Here is a 20,362-nt window from a genome sequence, read left to right as displayed (position 1 = left end):
AAACTGATTTAAAGTTCTTGGTATATGTATAAATAGGGGTAACTTCACAATTACCTTTCACAGGCACTGACTTAATCTGAAGGAATGACCTTGTGGGAGACAGCATTAGGAAAGACAACCCAATAAAGCTCACTAAACCAGAGGTGATTAAAGACACAATTAAGCAATTATTGAAAAAAGGCATCCGCTTGGGAGACTACTTTGCACCATTTGTGTTGCAGGACATGCAAACACTCCTAAATATTGTTAGGATGCCAATACAAAAGCAAAAAGACATGCTGCCTGAGTAACATCAAAGGCATCAGATTTACCAAGAAGTTTATCAAAGGACAAGCAATTCAGAGGGACATTGGGAAACAACTTATGATAATGATGAAAATGAGGACATTCATTTAAGAAAAGTGAGATAATGCAATTTTGGCTATAAGGAGCAGGGTGTTGTTCCATTAAGTGCCCAGGAGTTAAGTGCATGTAACTGAGGTTGAAGAGTAGTACAGTGAGCCATTCTCCTTTTAACTCCTAAAATTACTCGACGCATCCTGACACACACTATTTTTGTTGGCTAGTGAACTAACCATTTACTCAGTCTGGTAATGATGATTATAAGGATATCAGTATCTTTCTGATATCCATTTGCTGTACAGTTCTTGCTACAAACAATAAGAAATATATACAATACAGTATTAATGAAAATTAAATACAAAAAAATGATTTTCCCAAGTACAGGGCTTTTAATAGTAAAATAAAACCATTGCAAGGTCACCTGCCTTACAAAACATGAAGAGAGGGGTTCATTAACATTGAAATTCATTTACAACTATATATACTAACAACAAGTCTAACATGTATGGAAAGGAAAGCTATTGTGTTGCTATTATATAAAAGATTGTTGATACAAGTTTTCATAACCACACACAATAATCCATTATATGATGTTAAATATAGAAAGCGTGCAGATGTATATTTACAAAAGAAACACAATCTATTATTCCTGACAAAGCAAGAAACAAAACTGAGGAATCTGAGAAAAAAATTATCTGCACTATGTAAAAATAGTCACTTTACTCCACTTCAATCTTTTTTTACTTACAACTCCATATCATTCCATATTGTGTGTTTATAACCTCTTTTTATAGAGTTGTTAATATGTTCATCACATGTCAGTCTTCAAGCACTTCACTATATAAGAATATATTTAGGTGAAAGTAAGACCAGCTTCCTTGTAGGTATTAAAGATCTTCTCAATGGCGTTAACATAAGCAGCTGTACGCAGATCAATGCCTAGGTTGTACTTGATTGCTGTTCTCATGATGGCCTGCAGGGTTGAAGATATAAAATGGGTAATAATTGGCAACATACATTAATAAAACTTTACACATTTCTTTTGTAACACGTCAATGAACATTAATTAATTAAAAATAATTATCTGTTGCCTATACATATTCCTAGAATGCACCAACTGGATCAAGTGTGGGAACTGCCTCAATATAATCTATCTTTATTTAAGAATAAGAATTACTAGGGCATTTACAAACTACACACATTTAAATTTAAAGCTTTAAATCTTACACAGTTCTTTAAAATATACCTCACTATGTGGTATGTGTGTCACTATCACTGAGGGTGATTATACACGAGAAGAACATTCCTGATTGTCATGCACATTTGAAAGGTTAATTAGAAACGGAAGAATAACATACAACTTATGGCCTGAGAAAAGGCTCAATGTATGGGATACAAGTGAAAACCCCTTAGAAAAGAAAATGAGAAATATGAATGCACTGGACAATATTATAGAAGGATCATTAGAGATTACTATGGTCAGGTCTTTAACAGGCATACAAAGTGCAAATCAAAGGAGCTGCCATTTTGTTGTTACCAGAAATGCAAATAAGAGTCACATTTAAGGTCCACAGTTCATGGAAACTAAGAAATTAATAAATATACCATAGTATGAGGTATGGGGGAAACACCATAATATTTTCCTTATAGAGATACTGCCCTTCCATAGTTAACCGGCACAAAGATATCTCCTGTAAAATCTCCTTCACTATTGCAATCATGAGCAATTTGTATTCCAAACCTAGCGTCTCATCAACCTTACGAGGGGGATTTAACGTTAAAAGTAAAATTACATTCAAACATAACACTAAAAACTGCTAAAGAAATATTTGAAAACTTACCCTGGCAGATCGCTCCATGGTATAATCCAGACCAGAATGGACAATGTCCTTTTCCGAGGCACCCTGTGTTATAAATAAAACGAGTATGAATTTTTAGAACATGCTACATATTGACCAGCAGACCTACAAAAATTACAAAAGTAAATTTAAGCCATACTGTTATATGCATGTTAAGAAAACCACTTCTCAATACAAACTTAATCTTGGATCATACGTCAATTGATTTAAATGTTTCTGCCCATACACGAGACTAAAGACAACACGGGGCGGGGACGAGGAATCTACACCCTCAAGATTAGCAAAAATTTAATCAATTTCTTTAGAATCTTTAAATTTCTTAAGAAATATCAACAATTTCTCTATCACTTACTTCCCCTAATTTAGTTGCAGGAATTTATTCCGTTAACTTACGATAAACATAAAAAACAAGCATATCCATTATAGCACATACAATCGGCAACTACATCCCCTTAGTGAGAAATGGCTCTACCTATTTAAAAGATTAAAAATATTTGATCATTTAAATTCGAAGTTTTGTATGTAACAATACACTCGCACTACTTTGACTTTATGAAGAGAAGTAGTGGGACTTGGCGAGATGTACTGTATACGCAACTTTCGACTAGCCGACAGGTGGGAAAATTATGATCATTGCAAGTCATTGGTTTGAACGTGTACTTGCACCCCCATACACCACTGATTGCACTCTTATTATCATTATGATTATCATCATTCCTATGGAATAAGGGCTCAGAGCCGAGTGTTGGAAAAGACACTCATTCAGTGTTCCCACTCCAAGTACAATAATTATACTCCAAGTGTATAATTTTTTGTTTTAATTATATCAAAAACACAATATAAACAGTTACAGAGTAACAAATCAACACTATAGGGCAGCGCTAATTGAATGTGCTGGTGTTTATGTTTACATTAAAGAAGGCTTTTTTTAATGATACAAATCAAAATATTCAGAAACACATTCAACTGTTTTCCTAAAAAAAAAAAAAATTATTTTTAAAAATTTGCAAAACTAATCAAAAGTGGATGGGGATCTGATATAACGAGAGGCCTACATACTGTATATGAAGTATAGATATGACTATGTCATTTTGTGCCCCCACTCACTAGCAATGATATTTATGATTTTCCTCTTCTATGACCAAATTAATGAATAATTAAGAGCATAATGATATTTTTCAATACAAATACCTTATACTTTATAATATTGAACATTCTATATGTTTTAAAAATTTTATTTTAATAATGAAGGGCTCTTTAATTAATTTCTATATTATTAACAGTTCTTTAAGTTAAGGGTGGGTTCATCCACTGAAGGCAAATGCTTCCTTTGCATGCTATCTTGAGGTTATCTAGAGATGATTTTGGGGTTTTTTAGTGTCCTCGTGGCCCGGTCCTCAACCAGGCCTCCACCCCCAGGAAGCTGCCTGTGACAGCTGACTAACACCCAGGTACCTATTTTATTGCTAGGTAACAGGGGCATAGGGTGCTGCTAACAATCTATGACAAGTGTAATAATATATGGATCAGATGTAGCGCTATGGGCTACAAGACCAACCTAATGTGTGCAAAACTACCGGTATGTTTTGTGGATGTACATGCCAACTCTCCCCTACATATATATCACTTTTTCATCTTATTACAGTTATTCTTTCATATTACTTTTAATAAATTGCAAAGTTGCCTGCAGACAATTCATTCTTCTTGCGGAAACTCTCGTGTATTTTCTCCCAGACTGAATAATCCATGAACTTTCATATATAAAAGTACCAGTACATAAATTACAATTCTTACCATACAGATGATGATTACAATTTTAATATATCAGTTTATAAGTCCTCAGATAATGTAATTAAAGAGAAATGAGGATACTGTACATTAATTTAAAATAAAATTAATGAAAAATTTAAAGCATGACAAATTGTAAGATAAAAAGTTGGCATGCAACATGCATTTAAAAAAAACAAGTTCTTACGTATTAAACAAACACAGTACAGTTACTAATTTCAAGACCATAAATGACTTCCCAGCTAATCAGGATTCATGGAAAAGCTAAACGCAATATTAGAGATAGTGGCAAGGGCACTAAATACAAGAATTAAACTTTATAAAGGGAGCAAGATGCCAAGATCTTGCATAATACAAGCAAGGCCCGAAATACTGAAGAAGTAAGTAAGTAATTATCAAAAGAAGGCACCAAACCGGGAAGGCTATGTAGCACCATCAAATGCGCAAAATAATCAGAGGGCGCTAAATATCACCAAGGATGCCAATACGAGAACAAAAACGCATAAGGCGAACGATATCAAAAGTATAAATACTGAAGAATACAAAGGTTCGAACATGAAAATTACCAATAGGGCAATATAACATGTCTGTCTATAACATGCTGTTTAATAGGGGATATTAATCATAGTGATATTTGTGAAGGAAAACAAAAATAAGATGATTGGCAGATGCTAAGACACTCAACGTGGAAGGCACAGTGTGACTAATCAGCAACACAAAGAAATTATTTTCCATTAATAGTAGGATTTTATCTTTGGAAACAAGTGATAAATACAATTTAATGGCCTAATTTTTCTTCTTTAGGCTGTGCCCCCCCCCCCCCCCCCCCCAAAAAAAAAAAAAAAAAGTGGCAAATGTTATGAAACCCTATTCTGAACAGCCCTCAGTATCTACCTGGCGTATCAGACTGTGGTACCGCAACCTGGCCACCTGACTTGCTATGGCCTACTGAACCCAAGGAACAGAATCTCATGTACAATGAACAGCAAGGGGAGCACGGGGATCAGAGAATGACCCAAAAACCGAGAAAAACTGTCCTAAAATCAAATTGAGCAAGACAAACCATGAATCATTAAGAAGAAGATAAACAAAAAAATGCAAGCAGTAAGCAATCATCAGGCAAAACCACAGCTTGGATAACCCTCACTCATGAACTGCTAGAAACCATGGGGAAGAAGAGAAATAAAGAACGGGTATGCAACCTGTTCTCTCAAATTATATGTCACATTTTGATGTCAAAATCCCTAATGGACAAAATATGATTTACAGTATTATAAATCACAGCAGCTCACAAACTTTCAGGATTTCTATGCGTGGATTCCTCAGTTAGGTTATGTTCGGGTATGTTAGTAGACCATTTTCTGTCCATTGTGGGAACTCTGGCGTACAAGGAGCAACTAAGGGTAGATTAGAAAAATGCAATTAATTACAATAAACAGGGCTACATGGAGGAACCACAGGAAGCAAAGAACCACTTGCAGAAACCATGAAAAAGCACTGCCAGCAATGAAGACAGGAGCAAAATAGAAAGATATGCCCGTTTTCCTAACAAACCAGACACGAAATTATAAGATGTACGCATCCTGGGACAATCACATGTGAAAGACTACAGGAGAAAACTAGCACCAGAAAATAGGCAAAGGCATAACAGTGCATAGATGTTATCCAAATAGGGAAAGAAATCTCCTTATGGTACAGAGAATGTTCAAACTGCCCACTCAACCACTGGGCAGAAATATCAGACAGGAGAAGCAGCTGCTAAACTTAAAAATGCTTAAGCTAACTACATGATGAAATAAAATTTAGGCAAACTAGTTATTCCGTTCAGTATTCCAACCAATGCATGGCGTCATTCAGGATAAAATCCTTTTAGCATTTTGTTTTACATTCTACAATTGGTAGATCAATAAATTTAAGAAAGACAAGGCAAGGATTTAAGAGAAACTTTGACATGACTTAGCAGGATATCCTGATAAAGATAAGTGTGCTGATGAAACCATTCCCTTTATGAAAAGTCTGGCACAAACAACCTGAGAGGCTAAGCCAAAAACCATATAAGCAGGATGGAAACTTGTACAGGGTTGTCTCTCACTCATATGCTTCCTCCCTCCTTTCTTCCCTCTGTGGTGTTCTTACTCCTCTCCTTTCCTTTCCTTGGTGGTGTACTACCAAACATAGCTCTCCATACTGTAATCTCACATGCACATTCATACACACATATCTGTACTTGGCCAATCAAGTGAGCCTGTCACTTCAGCTCAAGTACCTGCCTGCATCTCCCCGGTCCATCAAGCAATCTTACCTACCAACCTCTACCCCATTCACCATGAATTGTGGGGTCTTTTATACTCCAAGCCCAGCCTGAGGACAGGTTTGTCTGCCCCCCCCCTCCCCCCCCAACTATCAATGTCTGTTCATAGAAGTGGGTCACAGGCCCATATATCCATTACAATTCAGTTGATTTGGCACCGATTGCAGGAATTTGTCAAATTACCTCTTGAAAACATTCACTTTTGTTATGCAAATATTTATAATATTTGGTGGAAGGAGGGTGAAGAGCCATAGGCCTCTAATGTTCAAACAGCTGATGTGAAATTATTTACAGCATTCATGAAACCGAAATTGGAGTAGGCATCAGTTATACTGTGTCCATATCTAAAAAAAAAAAGCACATTCAGTCCAATATATTAGCAGTGACATGGGGGGTCCCATGGCTTAAGTCAGAAGAGCAATGAGGACACACTGCACAGAAAAGATCACAACAAATTTAAAGAATTCAAACTTAACAATGTAATCAAAATACCTGTAATCTTATACAGGTATTTGTTAACATTTACAGCTATGTGAAGCATGCAGAATCTTCACCAAATATTTCACACAATCACTTTCAAACCTTTAGGTGCCAAATACCCTAAAAGGCCATACAAATTTATGGTACTTGGTTTTGTTATTAGTAAGAAAAGCAGATACCATTCGTATGCAAAAAAATGTACGAAAAATGCAAAATATATGCAGTCCGAGATGCTGAAAGCTAAGATTAACCAAAACCTACTTAAAGGATCTTCCCGTTCACTTCCCTGCTTTAAAATCATGATTTTTACATCTTAAATTGCAGCTGTTGCACTTGTTCAACCTGTTATCTCCAAGTAAACAAGGCTTTAGCATTAGTGATTTCTATAGCTAAATTACGTACAGAAATGCGCTCCTGGAAAGACTCGGATGGTACGATGGGAATCTTGCCACCAACACGACCAAATCGCCGCTCAAGAGACTCCTGAACAGATTCTGTTGGAGGGATATTCTTGCTCGTAATATGGATTTAATAAGTAATTATACAAGGGAGGGTTCAGGGACAGGTGTTGTATGTGGGGAATTGGTTAATGTAAGAAAATTGAAGCAAAAACATGTAATTATGTTTTGATTCGAGAGCTGCCAGTTCTCCACTTGGGTTGCTCGAATATCCCTTCTTTTTATTTTTCGATCCAATAAGTCGTTTGAGCCTTTATACCATGTGTTGCATCAGGCATAGAAATGTGATAAATATGCAACTTCTGTGCATATAGTAGATTCACTTAACGAGAACAGTACGAGTGATGCATATACATACAGCCCTCTTTAAGGCTTGTGGGTGCAGGGTAAAGCTGAAACAAAAAGCACATTTGGAGAAAAGGCTAGCAAAAATGTATACTTTGTATAACTTAATAAAACTTGAAAAGAAAGATAATCATAGCAGATAATAGGGTACAATACAACATGACTCACAGCGATGCGCTGGGTAAACTTTTCACTAGGAGTCACAGAAAAGTCTTGCTGAAAGTGTTTGGACAGGGAATGGGACACAGAGTCTGCAAAAAAATTGATTTAGTTCATCACTTCACAGCAAGGTTCATCTGAAAGCAGAATATAATAAGCACAAAAAAATCTTAATTTAATAATAATTATACTACACAATTTTACCAAACCCTTTAACAAAGGTAACTGAAAAAAAAACTAGGAGGTGGGAGGAGCAAGGGAAGCAGAGGAGGGAGAGGAGCAAGGGAAGCAGAGGAGGGAGAGTAAACTGTGGAGGAGCAGCAGCATCAACTATAATGAAAACATGTTAAAGAACTAAACGCAAACATCTTGTAATTACCCAAGTGTAGTTACAGGACGAGAGCTACGCTCATGGTGTCCCACCTTCCCAGTACTCTTTGTCGTATAACACTTTGAAACTGCCAGCACTGACGATTTTGGCCACCACTTTCTCACTTAACTTGTTCTAACTGTCTACCATTCTCTTTGCAAAAGAAATCTTTATAGTATTTTTTTCGGCATCTTTGTTTCCTCAATTCGAACCTGTGTCCTCTTGTTCGTGAAGTTGCTGGTTTCAGGAATTCCTCTGTCAATTTGGCCAATTCCTGTTAGTATTTTGTAAGTAGTGGTGATATCTCCTCTTTTTCTTCTATCTTCTAGTTTTGCCATGTTTAATGCCTCCAGTTTCCCCTCATAACTCTTGTTTTTCAATTCCGGAAGCCATTTTGTAGCATGCCGTTGCACCTTTTCCAGTTTATGTGCGAGTTGAGATTTGGACACCATACAATTGCTGCATATTCCAATTTTGGTCTCACAAAAGTCATGAACAATTTCTTTAGTATTTCACCATCCATATTATTAAAAGCAAGTATGAAGTTGAACAGCTACGCATAAACTCCTCTCACAATGTTCTTTATGTGTTCCTCTCGTGACAACTTACTATCCAAAACCATCCCTAGGTCTTGTTCTTTATTAGAGTTCTGTAATTCCTTTCCACATAATTTTGTAAGTTGTGTGTGGTCTATTTTCTCCAATTCCACATTCCATAACATGGCATTTATTCACATTGAATTCCATTTGCCACTTGATGGCCCAAGCACTTATTTTATTTAGATCAATTTGAAGGGCATTACAATCGTCTGCATCTAATATCTTCCCCACTATTTTTAGCATCATCTGCAAGCATGTTCATATAATTTTGTATTCCTTCTAGTAGTGTGTTTAGCAGACGATGAACATTACTAGTGCAAGAACTGAACCCTGTGGTACTCTGCTAGTAACACCCCTCCAGTCAGAAATACTGTCTGATCACTGCCCTCATCTGTAAGAACATTTTTCCTCCATGTCAGAAGTCTCCCTGTCACCCCTCCAGCATGTTCCAGTTTCCAGAACAGCCTCTTGTGTTGACTATCAAAAGCATTTTTAAATCCAGATAGACACAGTGAACCTCTTTCTCTTTCTTCACTTCTTTCCTATAGTATCACTGTGGCTTTATCATCAAAAGTAAGATTTATTACACAGGATCTTCCTGTTCGAAAACCACACGGTCTGTCCGTTATTATGTCATTATTCTCTAGGTGTTCAACCCATTTGGGTTAACCATTTTTTTCTAGTGGTTTGACTACCACACTTGCTAATGATACTTAATAATGATATTGTTAATGATTAATAAGGGCTATAATTTAGAGGCTCCTCTCTACTACCATTTTTATAGATTGGTACTACATGTTTACCTTTTCCCATATACAGTATCTGTTAAGATGCTTGTGTACAAGGATGTCTGGAAATATTAATTGGAGTGGAATTCTCAGCTCAGTTGCACATTCTTGCAGCACCCAAGGTAAAACTCCAGGTCCAACTGCTTTATTTCTTCCTATCCCCACGAGTAATTTTTTAACTTTATTTGGAGATACCTCTATGTATTCTATGGTGTGCTTTGAAGTTGGTATTTGGTCTGGCTTTCTGAAATCCTCATTTTGTACAAACTTTGGAACTGCTCATTGAGCATTTCACACATTTATTGTTATCATCACAATGATAACCAAAATCACCTCAAGATAACATTCCTTTTTCATTCTCAGTAGTCCTGTTCCCTGTTCTCAATCTCTTGATTTTATCTTTTACATGCAGCTTGCTTTTAATGAATTTATAGAAAAGGCCTGGATCCATTTTACATTTGTCCGCTATACCTTTTTCAAAGTTCCTCTCTGCCTCTCTTCTCACTGCTGCATAATTATTTCTTGCTTGCTCATATTGCTGGTATGTTTGCGGGTTAGGCCTCTTCCGATATCGAACCCATTTTCCCGTCTTATCCTCTCTGGCCCTTTCACAATTTGTTAAACCAATCCTATTTCCTGGTCCTGCGCATCTGTCTGTTTTGATTTGAATGTTTGTTCCTTCATTGTATATTTTGCAAAATTTGGCATACATCTCCATTTACTTCCTGGCCTAGCAACAAGTCTGTTTAATTAAACTCGTTAAAAAAAAATCTAAGCTCCCCATAGTGTCCTCTCTTGAAATTGAGTTTATACACAGTTTCATTGTCCCCATTATCTTCTAGATTATATCGCAAAGCATATTCAATTTCCAACAGGACATGATCACTTTTTCTCAAGGGTGGGAGGTACTGGTGTCAAATATCTCCTCTTTTCTGGTGAATATTAGATCCAGTATTGATGGAACATTCCCTTCCCTCATTCTTGTGGCCTGCTTGACGTGTTGATACTTCTTTAGCATGTCCTCAATAATCTCTCGTGGAGCTAACAAGATCTTGGTGAGAATTCTTTGAAACAATCGTCTGTTGATGTGTTTACCTTCCCCCATGGTGGCGGCCATCTTTGTTATTGACGATCGTTTGTTGTGGAAAATAAACTTTTCTAACTCGGAATTTTCACTCACTTTAACTTATTTCTTGTATCTAATTTACTTTTAAACTTCCATATACCTTTATGTAACCTGGGACACCATTTACAGCCCTCAACCTGTTCCCAATACTTAGGCAATTTGATATTCCTGCTGGCACTGCTGAACACACTGTGTGTGTTGTGTGCATGCTTTTTAGATAAGAGTTGTATATTCAAGTTTATGTAAATTTCACTAAGCTTAGTAAAATCTAATGCTGTACAAGAAAAAATAATGGACTGAAAGTATTGGATGAAGTAAAATAACTGAAGCTTCAGAAAATCATGCAACATATAATATTCAAAGAAAATAGCTTATCCATTGCTGAAACAATCTGTAAATGAACTCTTAAAAATATAGTGAATGAATGAACTGATGCTCTCTTCTAGGCAGTCCTTCAGTAGCTACTGGTGCTTAACCTTCAATTCTGGCATTGTTTTGGCAATCCTTTACTCAGAACTGGCAGTCCTTTTTTAATTAATTACTAATTACTGACAAAATTTCCAAATCAAACATTGAATACTGTGAAATGTTTTTTTCTGGGGCCACCCTTCACTCAAGCTCTTTGAGCCCGGCTCCAAATTGTAGCCCAACACACAACCAAGACTTGTCCATGGTCTACGGGAAACTAAGACTAGGATCTGGCTTGCCCTACAATGCTATGTAAGCAAATCGGAGAGCACCCACTAAACTGGGGAACATGCCACCAAAAAGCACTGGTGAAACAAACAAGTGAATGCTTGAATGAAACGAGGCACAACTAGATAAACAAGGCAAACTGTTGTTTCCACAAGATAAATACATGAGTAGTGATGTGGCAAACTGCCACCAAATGATACCCAGGGGTCTCAGAAGTCTGCTCCCTCTCACTGGAGCAAAGAAGAAAAAATGGGGGGGAGGAGGAAGCTTACGGGGAACAACCTGAAAGGGACATTTCCTCTTTCAGAGGAATATTACAGGAGGAATCCTCCTGTAGTTCCACAAACTTACTCACAATGGAGCTTTAATAAAGAGACTGGCTTTTCTAGAAAACAAAAAGATGGAATGTGTTTGCCTGTTGGACAACAATGGCAGAAGTGAATAATGGCCACATACTAAATGCCTAAGCAAATGTAAACACGACGAGACCAAAGGCCTTACAACAATGAATGAAAGGCCAATATGGGAATGCCTGCTAAAAACCCCAATCTCAAAAATCTTTAGTGGAGAAACCTATAAAGAAAGCATGAGAAACCTATAAAGAAAGCACCAAAGATGCAAACATCTACAGATTTTTAATTCAAAGACAAACATCTGGCTGGCTAAACCATACCACCATTGTGGAGGATTTAGCCTTGGAGCAAGAAATGTGAAAAATGGGGGAGGCAATATACAGAGCCCCAACTCCAACTAGGAGAAGACAAAACGATGATTTCAGCCAAATCCAACCAAGATGATACTTTAGGTTTGATGAGAAGAGAGAGGCCTCATAATACTAGCTGAAGATGGTTCTATAGCTGAAGGCTAGCATCAAGGGAAATGAGAGGACATCCTGGAGTCAAAGACCAATCTCATCCTGGTAATAACTGGGGTCAAATGAGACTTGCCAGTTAATTAGAAACCCCAACTAGGAAAGCTCCAGATCACTCATTAACTGATAGTTCTGACAAATTTGAGTCCAAACTAGCCAGTCATCGAGGTATGTCAGAGCTAGACACCCAGGGGACGTGTTCTTGGCTTGGTGCTAAGCGCACTAGTGAACTAGGTGAGCAGGTGGAACTCTTGGGTAACCCGAGCTCCCATCTGGTGGTTCACCAGGATACTTTTGTGGATAATCAGACAAACTTCCTGAGTGGGGCTTCGCAAGTCTGTCCGTTGGGGTCTTCTCCTTTTGAGGGGGTCTTGCCCTGGGTAGTGCTTGGCTTGGCTTATCGGCAGGGGCATAACTGGCTGCCATCTTGCAGTGTTCAAAGGAGAACTTGATAAACACTTTCAAAAGATACCTGATCAACCAGGTATCTGGTTGATCAGGAATCAGGTACCAATCAAGACTGTCTGCTGTAATTCATACATCTGGCTGCAAGCAACTGCATCGAAGAGCCTGGTTGACCAGACCAGTAACCAGTAGGCCTGGCCAGAGACTGGGCTGTGGGGACGTTAATCCTTGGAATCATAGATAGTTATGGTCTCAGCATAACTACTCTTCCATTTAAATTAACCCATTTCTTTACCACCCAAGTGGCAAAAAGTATTTATGCAAATTTTTCAATACCTTTGCTTTTGAGTTTAAATCTGTTCTTTTGTTCTCAGATTTTACAAATTGATCCATATCGATTTATTAAATTACTACATCACTTAAATTATGATGTGTATAAGTTACAAAACTTGTGCAGTAAAAATGTCTCGATACTTTTTTGCAGAATAAACCTCGAGAGAGTACCATACTGTAGATATATTATTTTCATATTTTATGAAAAATGTTTGTCTTGTTTTGTTTCCCAAAATGTTCTCTATTTTGTCCACAAAATTCTTAAAAAAAAAATCTATGCTGTTAAAACTGATGTGAGGTGTTGGGAAGTGCACTTTACTTTGTTAAGCTAGGAGTCGACCACAGTATACTGTATTTACTTGTGATTATGTAAATTCAAAGAATCAGCTTTCAGGACTATTATCCCATCTTATATTGCACCATGAACAATATATAAGCACCTCAGGTGTGAGCATTATAGTTCCACCTTATTTTATAAATCATGCTGTAAAGAAAAAAAATTAATCATAATTAAAGAAATTATTTGAAAGTAAATACTGTGCAGTACTGTAATCTGATTTCAAATTTAACTGAAGATTTATATTCACATGTAAATGAGAAAAATTATAAAATAAATATATATCAAATTGGCTTCCTGTATGTAAAAGATGAATTATTTTCATAACAAAGCCTATCATGTTGATCATTATTTTTATTATAGATGGACTGAACATAGTAAAAAAAAGTTCTAAAGTTAATAGACAAGCTCTAGACAAATTAAGACAAAACGTAAGTAGTTTTCTTGAGTAACTTTTTTTTTTTTTTAATTCAGGGCTTAGGGCCAGGCACTGAAACCAGATGGGCTACTCCATGGTTTTGCTAAAAAATGATCTGCCAAAATGGTTTACATTTAGGTTCTTAATTACTGTTGCGCACACAGGGACAAGCTGTGAAGGAACGGTGCTCATTCCTCCAACCTTGTCCAGGATTTTTCCCTGCATTGTTCTTGCCAACGAACCAAGTGGGTAAGGGCACCACAGGGTGCTATTGTATGACTGGAGGCAGCACTGTGTATTTAAGTGCAATTAACTCTTAAGTGGAAAGTTTTATATTTTATATTCATCACTTACCCAACAAATGGTAGTTGGATTCTCTTTCATACTTGAAAGTAAGGCGACCATATGATACATGGTTGAGATTCTTTAACCACTCGAAGTAGGAAACGGTTACACCGCCAGCATTAATGTACAAATCGGGGATGACAAGCACGTTCATTTCTTGAAGAAGACTGTCTGCAGCAGGTGTTGTAGGACCATTCGCAGCTTCAGCAATAATCTGCAATCATAATAATTATACAGTATATGGTTGTTTCACAAGGGTGATCCAGGAAGACATCCCATTTGAGAGCGTACTTAAAAGACCCATACTGTACTGTAAAAGTCAAGGAATCCGAATAAGTTTTAAAAGATATATTGTTATTTGAGAAGAGTCAAAAGTCATGCACTTGACACTGAATAATTATATATATAAAAAAAAATGTACCTTAGCTTGAATTTTGTGAGCATTTCCTTTATGGATGACCTTCTCTATGGCAGCAGGGATCAAGATATCGCACTTTTCAAAAAGAAGGTTTTCACCCTCATACTTCTGAGCTCCGGGAAATCCCATAATTGTTCCATGTTCAATCTTCCAGTTCTCAAGTTCCTAGAAATAAAAGTCAATACAGTATATATATCAAATCTGAGTACAGTATAACTATTAAAGTATATTTTTTTTCAGCAAATATTTTGAATTTGCAAGCCTTAATTTTAATACAAAAAAATGATGTCTCACCTTGGGGTCAATACCATTTGCATTGAAGATCTCCCCATCAATTTCCTTAATTCCAATGCAAGTAGCACCAGCACGATGGAGGTATCTCATCGAGTGCAGACCCACATTGCCAAAGCCCTAAAAAATGAAAGATAAACTTGAAGCTAGGCAAAATAAACAGCAAAAAAAAAAAAAGAAAAAATATAGTACAGAATGTTATTCTATGAGTATATATTTGGGTGTCATTCCATTACTGTCATGGCAAAAGTACAATTAGACAAGTGTAGTACACAAATAGGAAACAGTATTGGTCTAGTTCTTACTAAACCATCAGAGGGAGGCATCATTTTACACACGAATGCATTAAAGGACCAGGGAAAGAAAAAAATTGTAAATGCAATTGTAATGTAATGTAATTACATTACAATTGTAATTCCTAGTCAAATCTACAGGTAATTGAACTGGCATATCTCAGCATGTTAGGTACTGACATTGTAAAAATAGAGAACCATCTTACAAATGAACCAACTGCTGTTCCACTGACTGGATCAGCAATAGTTTACATAAATGCATCTGAATTAATACTATATAGAGTAATCAACCCTATATGTTACAAGAGTATTATTCTTGCTCTATTTAACAGCATATTTCTGTACTAACCTGCACAATGAATGTTTTGCCACCCCATCCAGGAGTAATGCCAATCATAGACATGTATGAAGCCTCATTAATGAAGTTCTCGAGACCGTGGAATACGCCACGTCCAGTAGCTGATGTGCGACCATGAATTCCACCTTGGTTGATTGGCTTACCGGTGACACACGCATGAGCATTGATGTCATCATGTCCTTTAATGAAGTATATGTTTAGCTCAAAATAACACTTAAGGATCATGAAAATATATCTTATTAAACTTATCTGCACAGTATTTACAAAACTTAAAATTAAGGGTAATTAAAGATGGATAATAAACTGTCACCAGAGAAGCCTATAAAATTATCCAAATTTCTTTAGTGCTTTTAAATTCATGGCTGGTGAAATACTGTCAAAGCACAGTACTGTAACTCAAATAAATTTTCCGTTATTGATTTTAAGTAAACTGCAAGATTAAGAAGAGAAATCATGAAAATGCATGGGTAAGTGGTGGGAGTTATGGTACCAAAAATTGACAAATGTTAATTTTAGACATTCCTGATAAGAAATTTGGCTAAGTTAAATGTCTGGCTAACTTTTATGGAGATTTATTTTATTTTTATTTTTTTTTATTTATACAAGAGTAATTACATTCTTGTACAGCCACTAGCACGCATAGCATTTCGGGCAAGTCCTTAATCCTATTTTTCACAAAAACATCCCCAGGAAGCAGCCCGTACCAGCTGTTTAATTCCCAGGTACCTATTCACTGCTAGGTGAACAGGTGTATCAGGATGAAAGAAACCCTGCCCATTTGTCAGCCTCTGCCGGGGACTGAACCCGGACCCCTTAGAACTATGAACCCTGAGCACTGTTCGCTCAGCGTCAGGCCCCTGATGAGCCCCATATGATTTGAATTTCCGAGTTTAGACAATATAGTGTTAAAGAAATTGTTCACAACATCTATGAGATTGCAATCAGAATATGCATTGACATGCTACTAAATGGCTTCCAGGCCTGTAAGGAGAGGATGGAGGCATTAAGTACTGTATACCAAACCTGCTAGGAAAAAGAAAAATGAGGCAATATAATTACCACATACAAAATTGTGGCAGGAATTGACAAAGTCGACAAAGAGAAATTTCTTAAACCTGTAACTTTAACAAGAGGACCTAGATTCAAGCAATGAAAACAATAGTTCCATGAAAAGGTATAAAGTTCTCTTTTGTGAAGTGGTGGACAGTTGGAATAATTTACCCAAGACATAATGGATACCAAAACCAGTGGAACAAAATGCCATATGATAAAGATTGGGGAACATGGGACACGACAGGCATAGATCTGTTCCTGTAGCTACACCCAAAAATACACACTAGGAGCTCCCTAATATAGCATAAACCCACTGCACAAATAAATCACTAAGTTTCTAAGGAAAACACAAGCCACATTAGGGAAGTTTTCCTCTCTGCCTGCCCATATAACCTGCTGCTAGGGGCCAGACAGATAAGAATGTGAACAGATTGGATTCAGAAGAGAGGGGGGGGGGGGGGGGGAGTTCAGTGTGGTGTTGGTGCTGCCACATGTTGCCAGTTGGAGTATATTGTTACCAGTTTTCCCAAAGAGTATCCTCTTGATAGAGCTTATACCCTTGACGGGGTCTACAAGGCAAGACGGATATATAAGGATGGTCATCCTCTCAACAGGATCATCATTGTTTGGAATGGCGGTGACCCTCCCCCTGAACATTACACCTTTTTTGGACATTTCATCCCATCAAGTCCTATAAAATCTTGGGTATCCCCCCCTGTTGTTTGTTATAAGTGCCATGGTACTCATCATATCTCTAGGTACTGTCAACATGACCCTGTGTGTGGGCTCTGTGCTGAACAGCACCAAACAAGGGAGTGTCCTCACAGGGACCCCCCTACCCTTGAGGATGGGGAGGAAGCCTCTCCTCTGGTCCGGAAGTGTCCCAGGTGTAAGCGTCAAGGTGTAGATGTTTGGCATCCTGGCTGCCCTCGACGCCCCGCCCTCTCTACCATGAGCAGGACGCCAGAGGCGTCTGGTCCAGCTGCAGGAGGCACCCAGCTGGAAGCTCCTAATGTCACCTCTAGTAAGCAGTTTCCAACCCTCGATGGGCTAAGGCAAACAAGCAAAGATACAGAAGAAATTAACTGGTTAAAAAATAAAATTATGGATTTGGAAGCTAAAATACAAACATTAGTGATGAATCTGCCCGGTGATAGTGAAGTGAATCATGCTAGCGATAGTGATCAAGTAAATTCTCCCAGCACCAGTAGTGATGCGAGTGGTAATGTTGCAGCTGCTGAGGCTACTTCACCTGTCTCTACGGAACGTGAGTGTCAAATCCCCATGGGGAATGGTGTTAGAGTAGTCATTGATCCCTCACTGGCACCCCAACTAGATCGTCAAGACACCCTTGATTTGCTTAAACATAAAGACTTTAGAACACCAACTCCTACTCAGGTTAAACGCCTCCTAAACAAAAGTACTCAGGACACACGGAACAAAATTACTTATGTTCTCCAATTGTTTTACGAACTTAAATGTTACCTTAATTCCCTTGACACTTAACCATGGCTCATCAAACAAAAACAATTAAGTTTCTTTCTTGGAATATTCGAAGTGTTTATCTTCGGATAAATGACGTAATCTTGTATGCTAAAATGAGAGACGTAGATGTGATCTGTTTACAGGAACCATATACGACCACAACTATCAAGAAGGTCCCACCTAGGATACCTGGGTATATAGCATACAACAACAGTATTGGAACTGGTTTACTAACGTATATTAAGAGTGGATTAATCTGTAAACTAATTAAAAATCATAGGAGTGATAGTATACATTATCAAAAATTCAAATTGCAAACTGCAAATAGCCATTTCCTACTGTATAACATATATGGACGATGTAATGTACTTAAAGCAGACCTGCTACCGAAACCTACAGGTAACACAGCTATGTTATGTATGGGTGACTTTAATGCTCGTCACACTGCTCTTGGTGACGTTCAGTGTAACAATAATGGAAGGGTCTTCTTGAAATACCTTAATGATCATAATATTACTGTGTATGATACTGATAAACAGACCCATTTATTGGGGGGTAGACTGGATTATGTGATTGGATACAGCCTAGTAGATAGCAACGTCAACGTTAAGCTCATCCCAGAACTAGTAAGTGATCATTTTGCAATATATTGTGAATACAATGTGGCGGATATTAGGTCCAATCCTCATCCTAGAGTTAAAATTAACATTCCAGACAATCTTAAACAGCACTTTAAGGCTTATGTACATAAGTGGTACACTGGGTATACACCTGTATCAGTGGACCACTTTTACAATGATCTTGTCAGTATCATTACCAGTTATTATGATACCTGGGTTAAATCAAGGAAAAAAAAGAACACTCGTTCTTCCTCATGGACAGAGGATCCTATTATTATTGCAGAGCGAGCTAAAGTGCTTCAGCTTGCTTATTCGTTTGCCTTGTTCGGGTAGAATGTAGACACAGTAGTCGCTTCTGTATCTATTTATTGACTGAGATTGCAAGGTATATATCTGCCTAGCCGAGGTCCTTCTACTCTGAGCCTGTGAGGATAACTGAGGCTGCTGGGAGCATCGCTGATGCTCCTCTGTCTGGCATGACGTCAGAGGCCTACTCGCCTGTGATTGGTTACATTTCAACTGACAGAATTTGAGTATAACATGCTGACTCTTATAAACGAGACAAAACAGCTGACAATTTACTTGCATTCCTTAATGCCAACAGAGATTTTCGCGAGCTTAAGGGTCAAGTTAAGAACACATATTGGGAACAATTCCTACAAGGTATCAATAGAACTACAACATTATCAGAAATGTGGAACAAAATTAAAAACATTACCAAACCTTCAGCCCCAGTTCAGCTTCATCATACTCCTGCAGAATATGCTGACATGCTCCTAGCTCAATGGTCTAGTGTCTCACAAATTTCTTCCTTACCCCCAGATATACAGCAGCATTTAAGACATACCAACATTAACAGAAACTTTAATATTGAAATAGCACGCTCCTCACCAGATTTAACGGATCAGTTTCCTATAACCCCCTTTGAATTAACATCAGCATTAGGAAAACCTAGGCAAACTGCCCCTGGTGAGGATGGTATAACTTATAACATCTTGAGCTTACTGAATGATGTCCCTAGCCACCCTCTGCTTGACCTCTATCAAATGAGTCTCTCACAAGGTATCTTGCCAAAGAAATGGACACAAAGTCTCATAATACCAATTCCTAAACCTAACTCTCAAAAATTCAGACCCATTTCCCTTACATCTTGCATGTGTAAAGTCTTGGAGAGAATTGTTCTCAATCGTGTCATGTTTCAGGTCAAAGAAAAACTGGCCCCAAACCTATATGGGTTCATGCCCAAGTGTAGCACACAAACATGCTTTGCTGAATACTTTGTAAACTCCCAGGATGGGACACAGGCAGCCTTTATTGACCTAAAGTCAGCTTTCGATGTAGCGAATGGCGAAATAATATTAGAGCAACTTGCTGAATTTGGAATCAAAGGTAATCTTCTGAGTTGGATAAAGAGCTACCTATCCAACAGGCGTGCTAGTGTCCTATTTAAAGGAGTTAAAAGTACAAGAACAGATGCATTCGAACTAGGCACACCTCAAGGCGGTGTCCTAAGCCCTATGCTCTTCAATATACTTATGCACAAACTTATCCATGACATACCTGTACAACCTACGGAAACAGTTATATGTTATGCTGATGACATTTGTATTATGGCACACAGTAAACCAAGGCTACAAATGTTACTTGATGCATTCTCCAAGAAAGTAGTAGAATGTGGCCTCATAATCTCTGTTGATAAAACAAGGGTTCTTATTCCCCATTCTCTTCATGCTAACTATACTATTAATGGAGTGCCCGTGGAGACTTGTGAGTCTTATAAATATCTTGGAGTCGAGGTTAATGATACAAATCTC

General features: G+C 37.6%; 1 protein-coding gene across 12 annotated transcripts in view; it reads right to left on the bottom strand.

Annotated features, from left to right (window-relative positions):
* Positions 1–706: 706 nt before the first annotated feature.
* The window catches only part of Gdh (glutamate dehydrogenase, mitochondrial), a 51,806-nt gene continuing 32,150 nt past the window's right edge, over positions 707–20,362 (bottom strand). For 6 of the 12 annotated variants that reach the window (XM_069312472.1, XM_069312471.1, XM_045767530.2 and 3 more), the window contains exons 6-12: positions 15,382–15,569; positions 14,743–14,859; positions 14,452–14,613; positions 14,040–14,244; positions 7,752–7,834; positions 2,184–2,246; positions 707–1,315 (exon numbers count right to left, since the gene is read on the bottom strand). In XM_069312472.1, the coding sequence (XP_069168573.1) occupies positions 1,196–1,315; positions 2,184–2,246; positions 7,752–7,834; positions 14,040–14,244; positions 14,452–14,613; positions 14,743–14,859; positions 15,382–15,569 (938 nt within the window). In that variant the 3' untranslated portion in view covers positions 707–1,195. Of the gene's footprint in view, positions 1,316–2,183; positions 2,247–7,182; positions 7,275–7,751; positions 7,835–14,039; positions 14,245–14,451; positions 14,614–14,742; positions 14,860–15,381; positions 15,570–20,362 lie in introns of all 12 variants that reach the window. The other 6 variants (XM_045767529.2, XM_069312469.1, XM_045767527.2 and 3 more) reach the window with 1 other exon arrangement.

The sequence above is a fragment of the Procambarus clarkii genome, chromosome 72, assembly GCF_040958095.1.
Source record: "Procambarus clarkii isolate CNS0578487 chromosome 72, FALCON_Pclarkii_2.0, whole genome shotgun sequence".
Lineage (NCBI taxonomy): Eukaryota > Metazoa > Arthropoda > Malacostraca > Decapoda > Cambaridae > Procambarus > Procambarus clarkii.
Note: the sequence above shows the minus strand (reverse complement) of the source record. Positions and strands in the feature narration are given on the sequence as shown.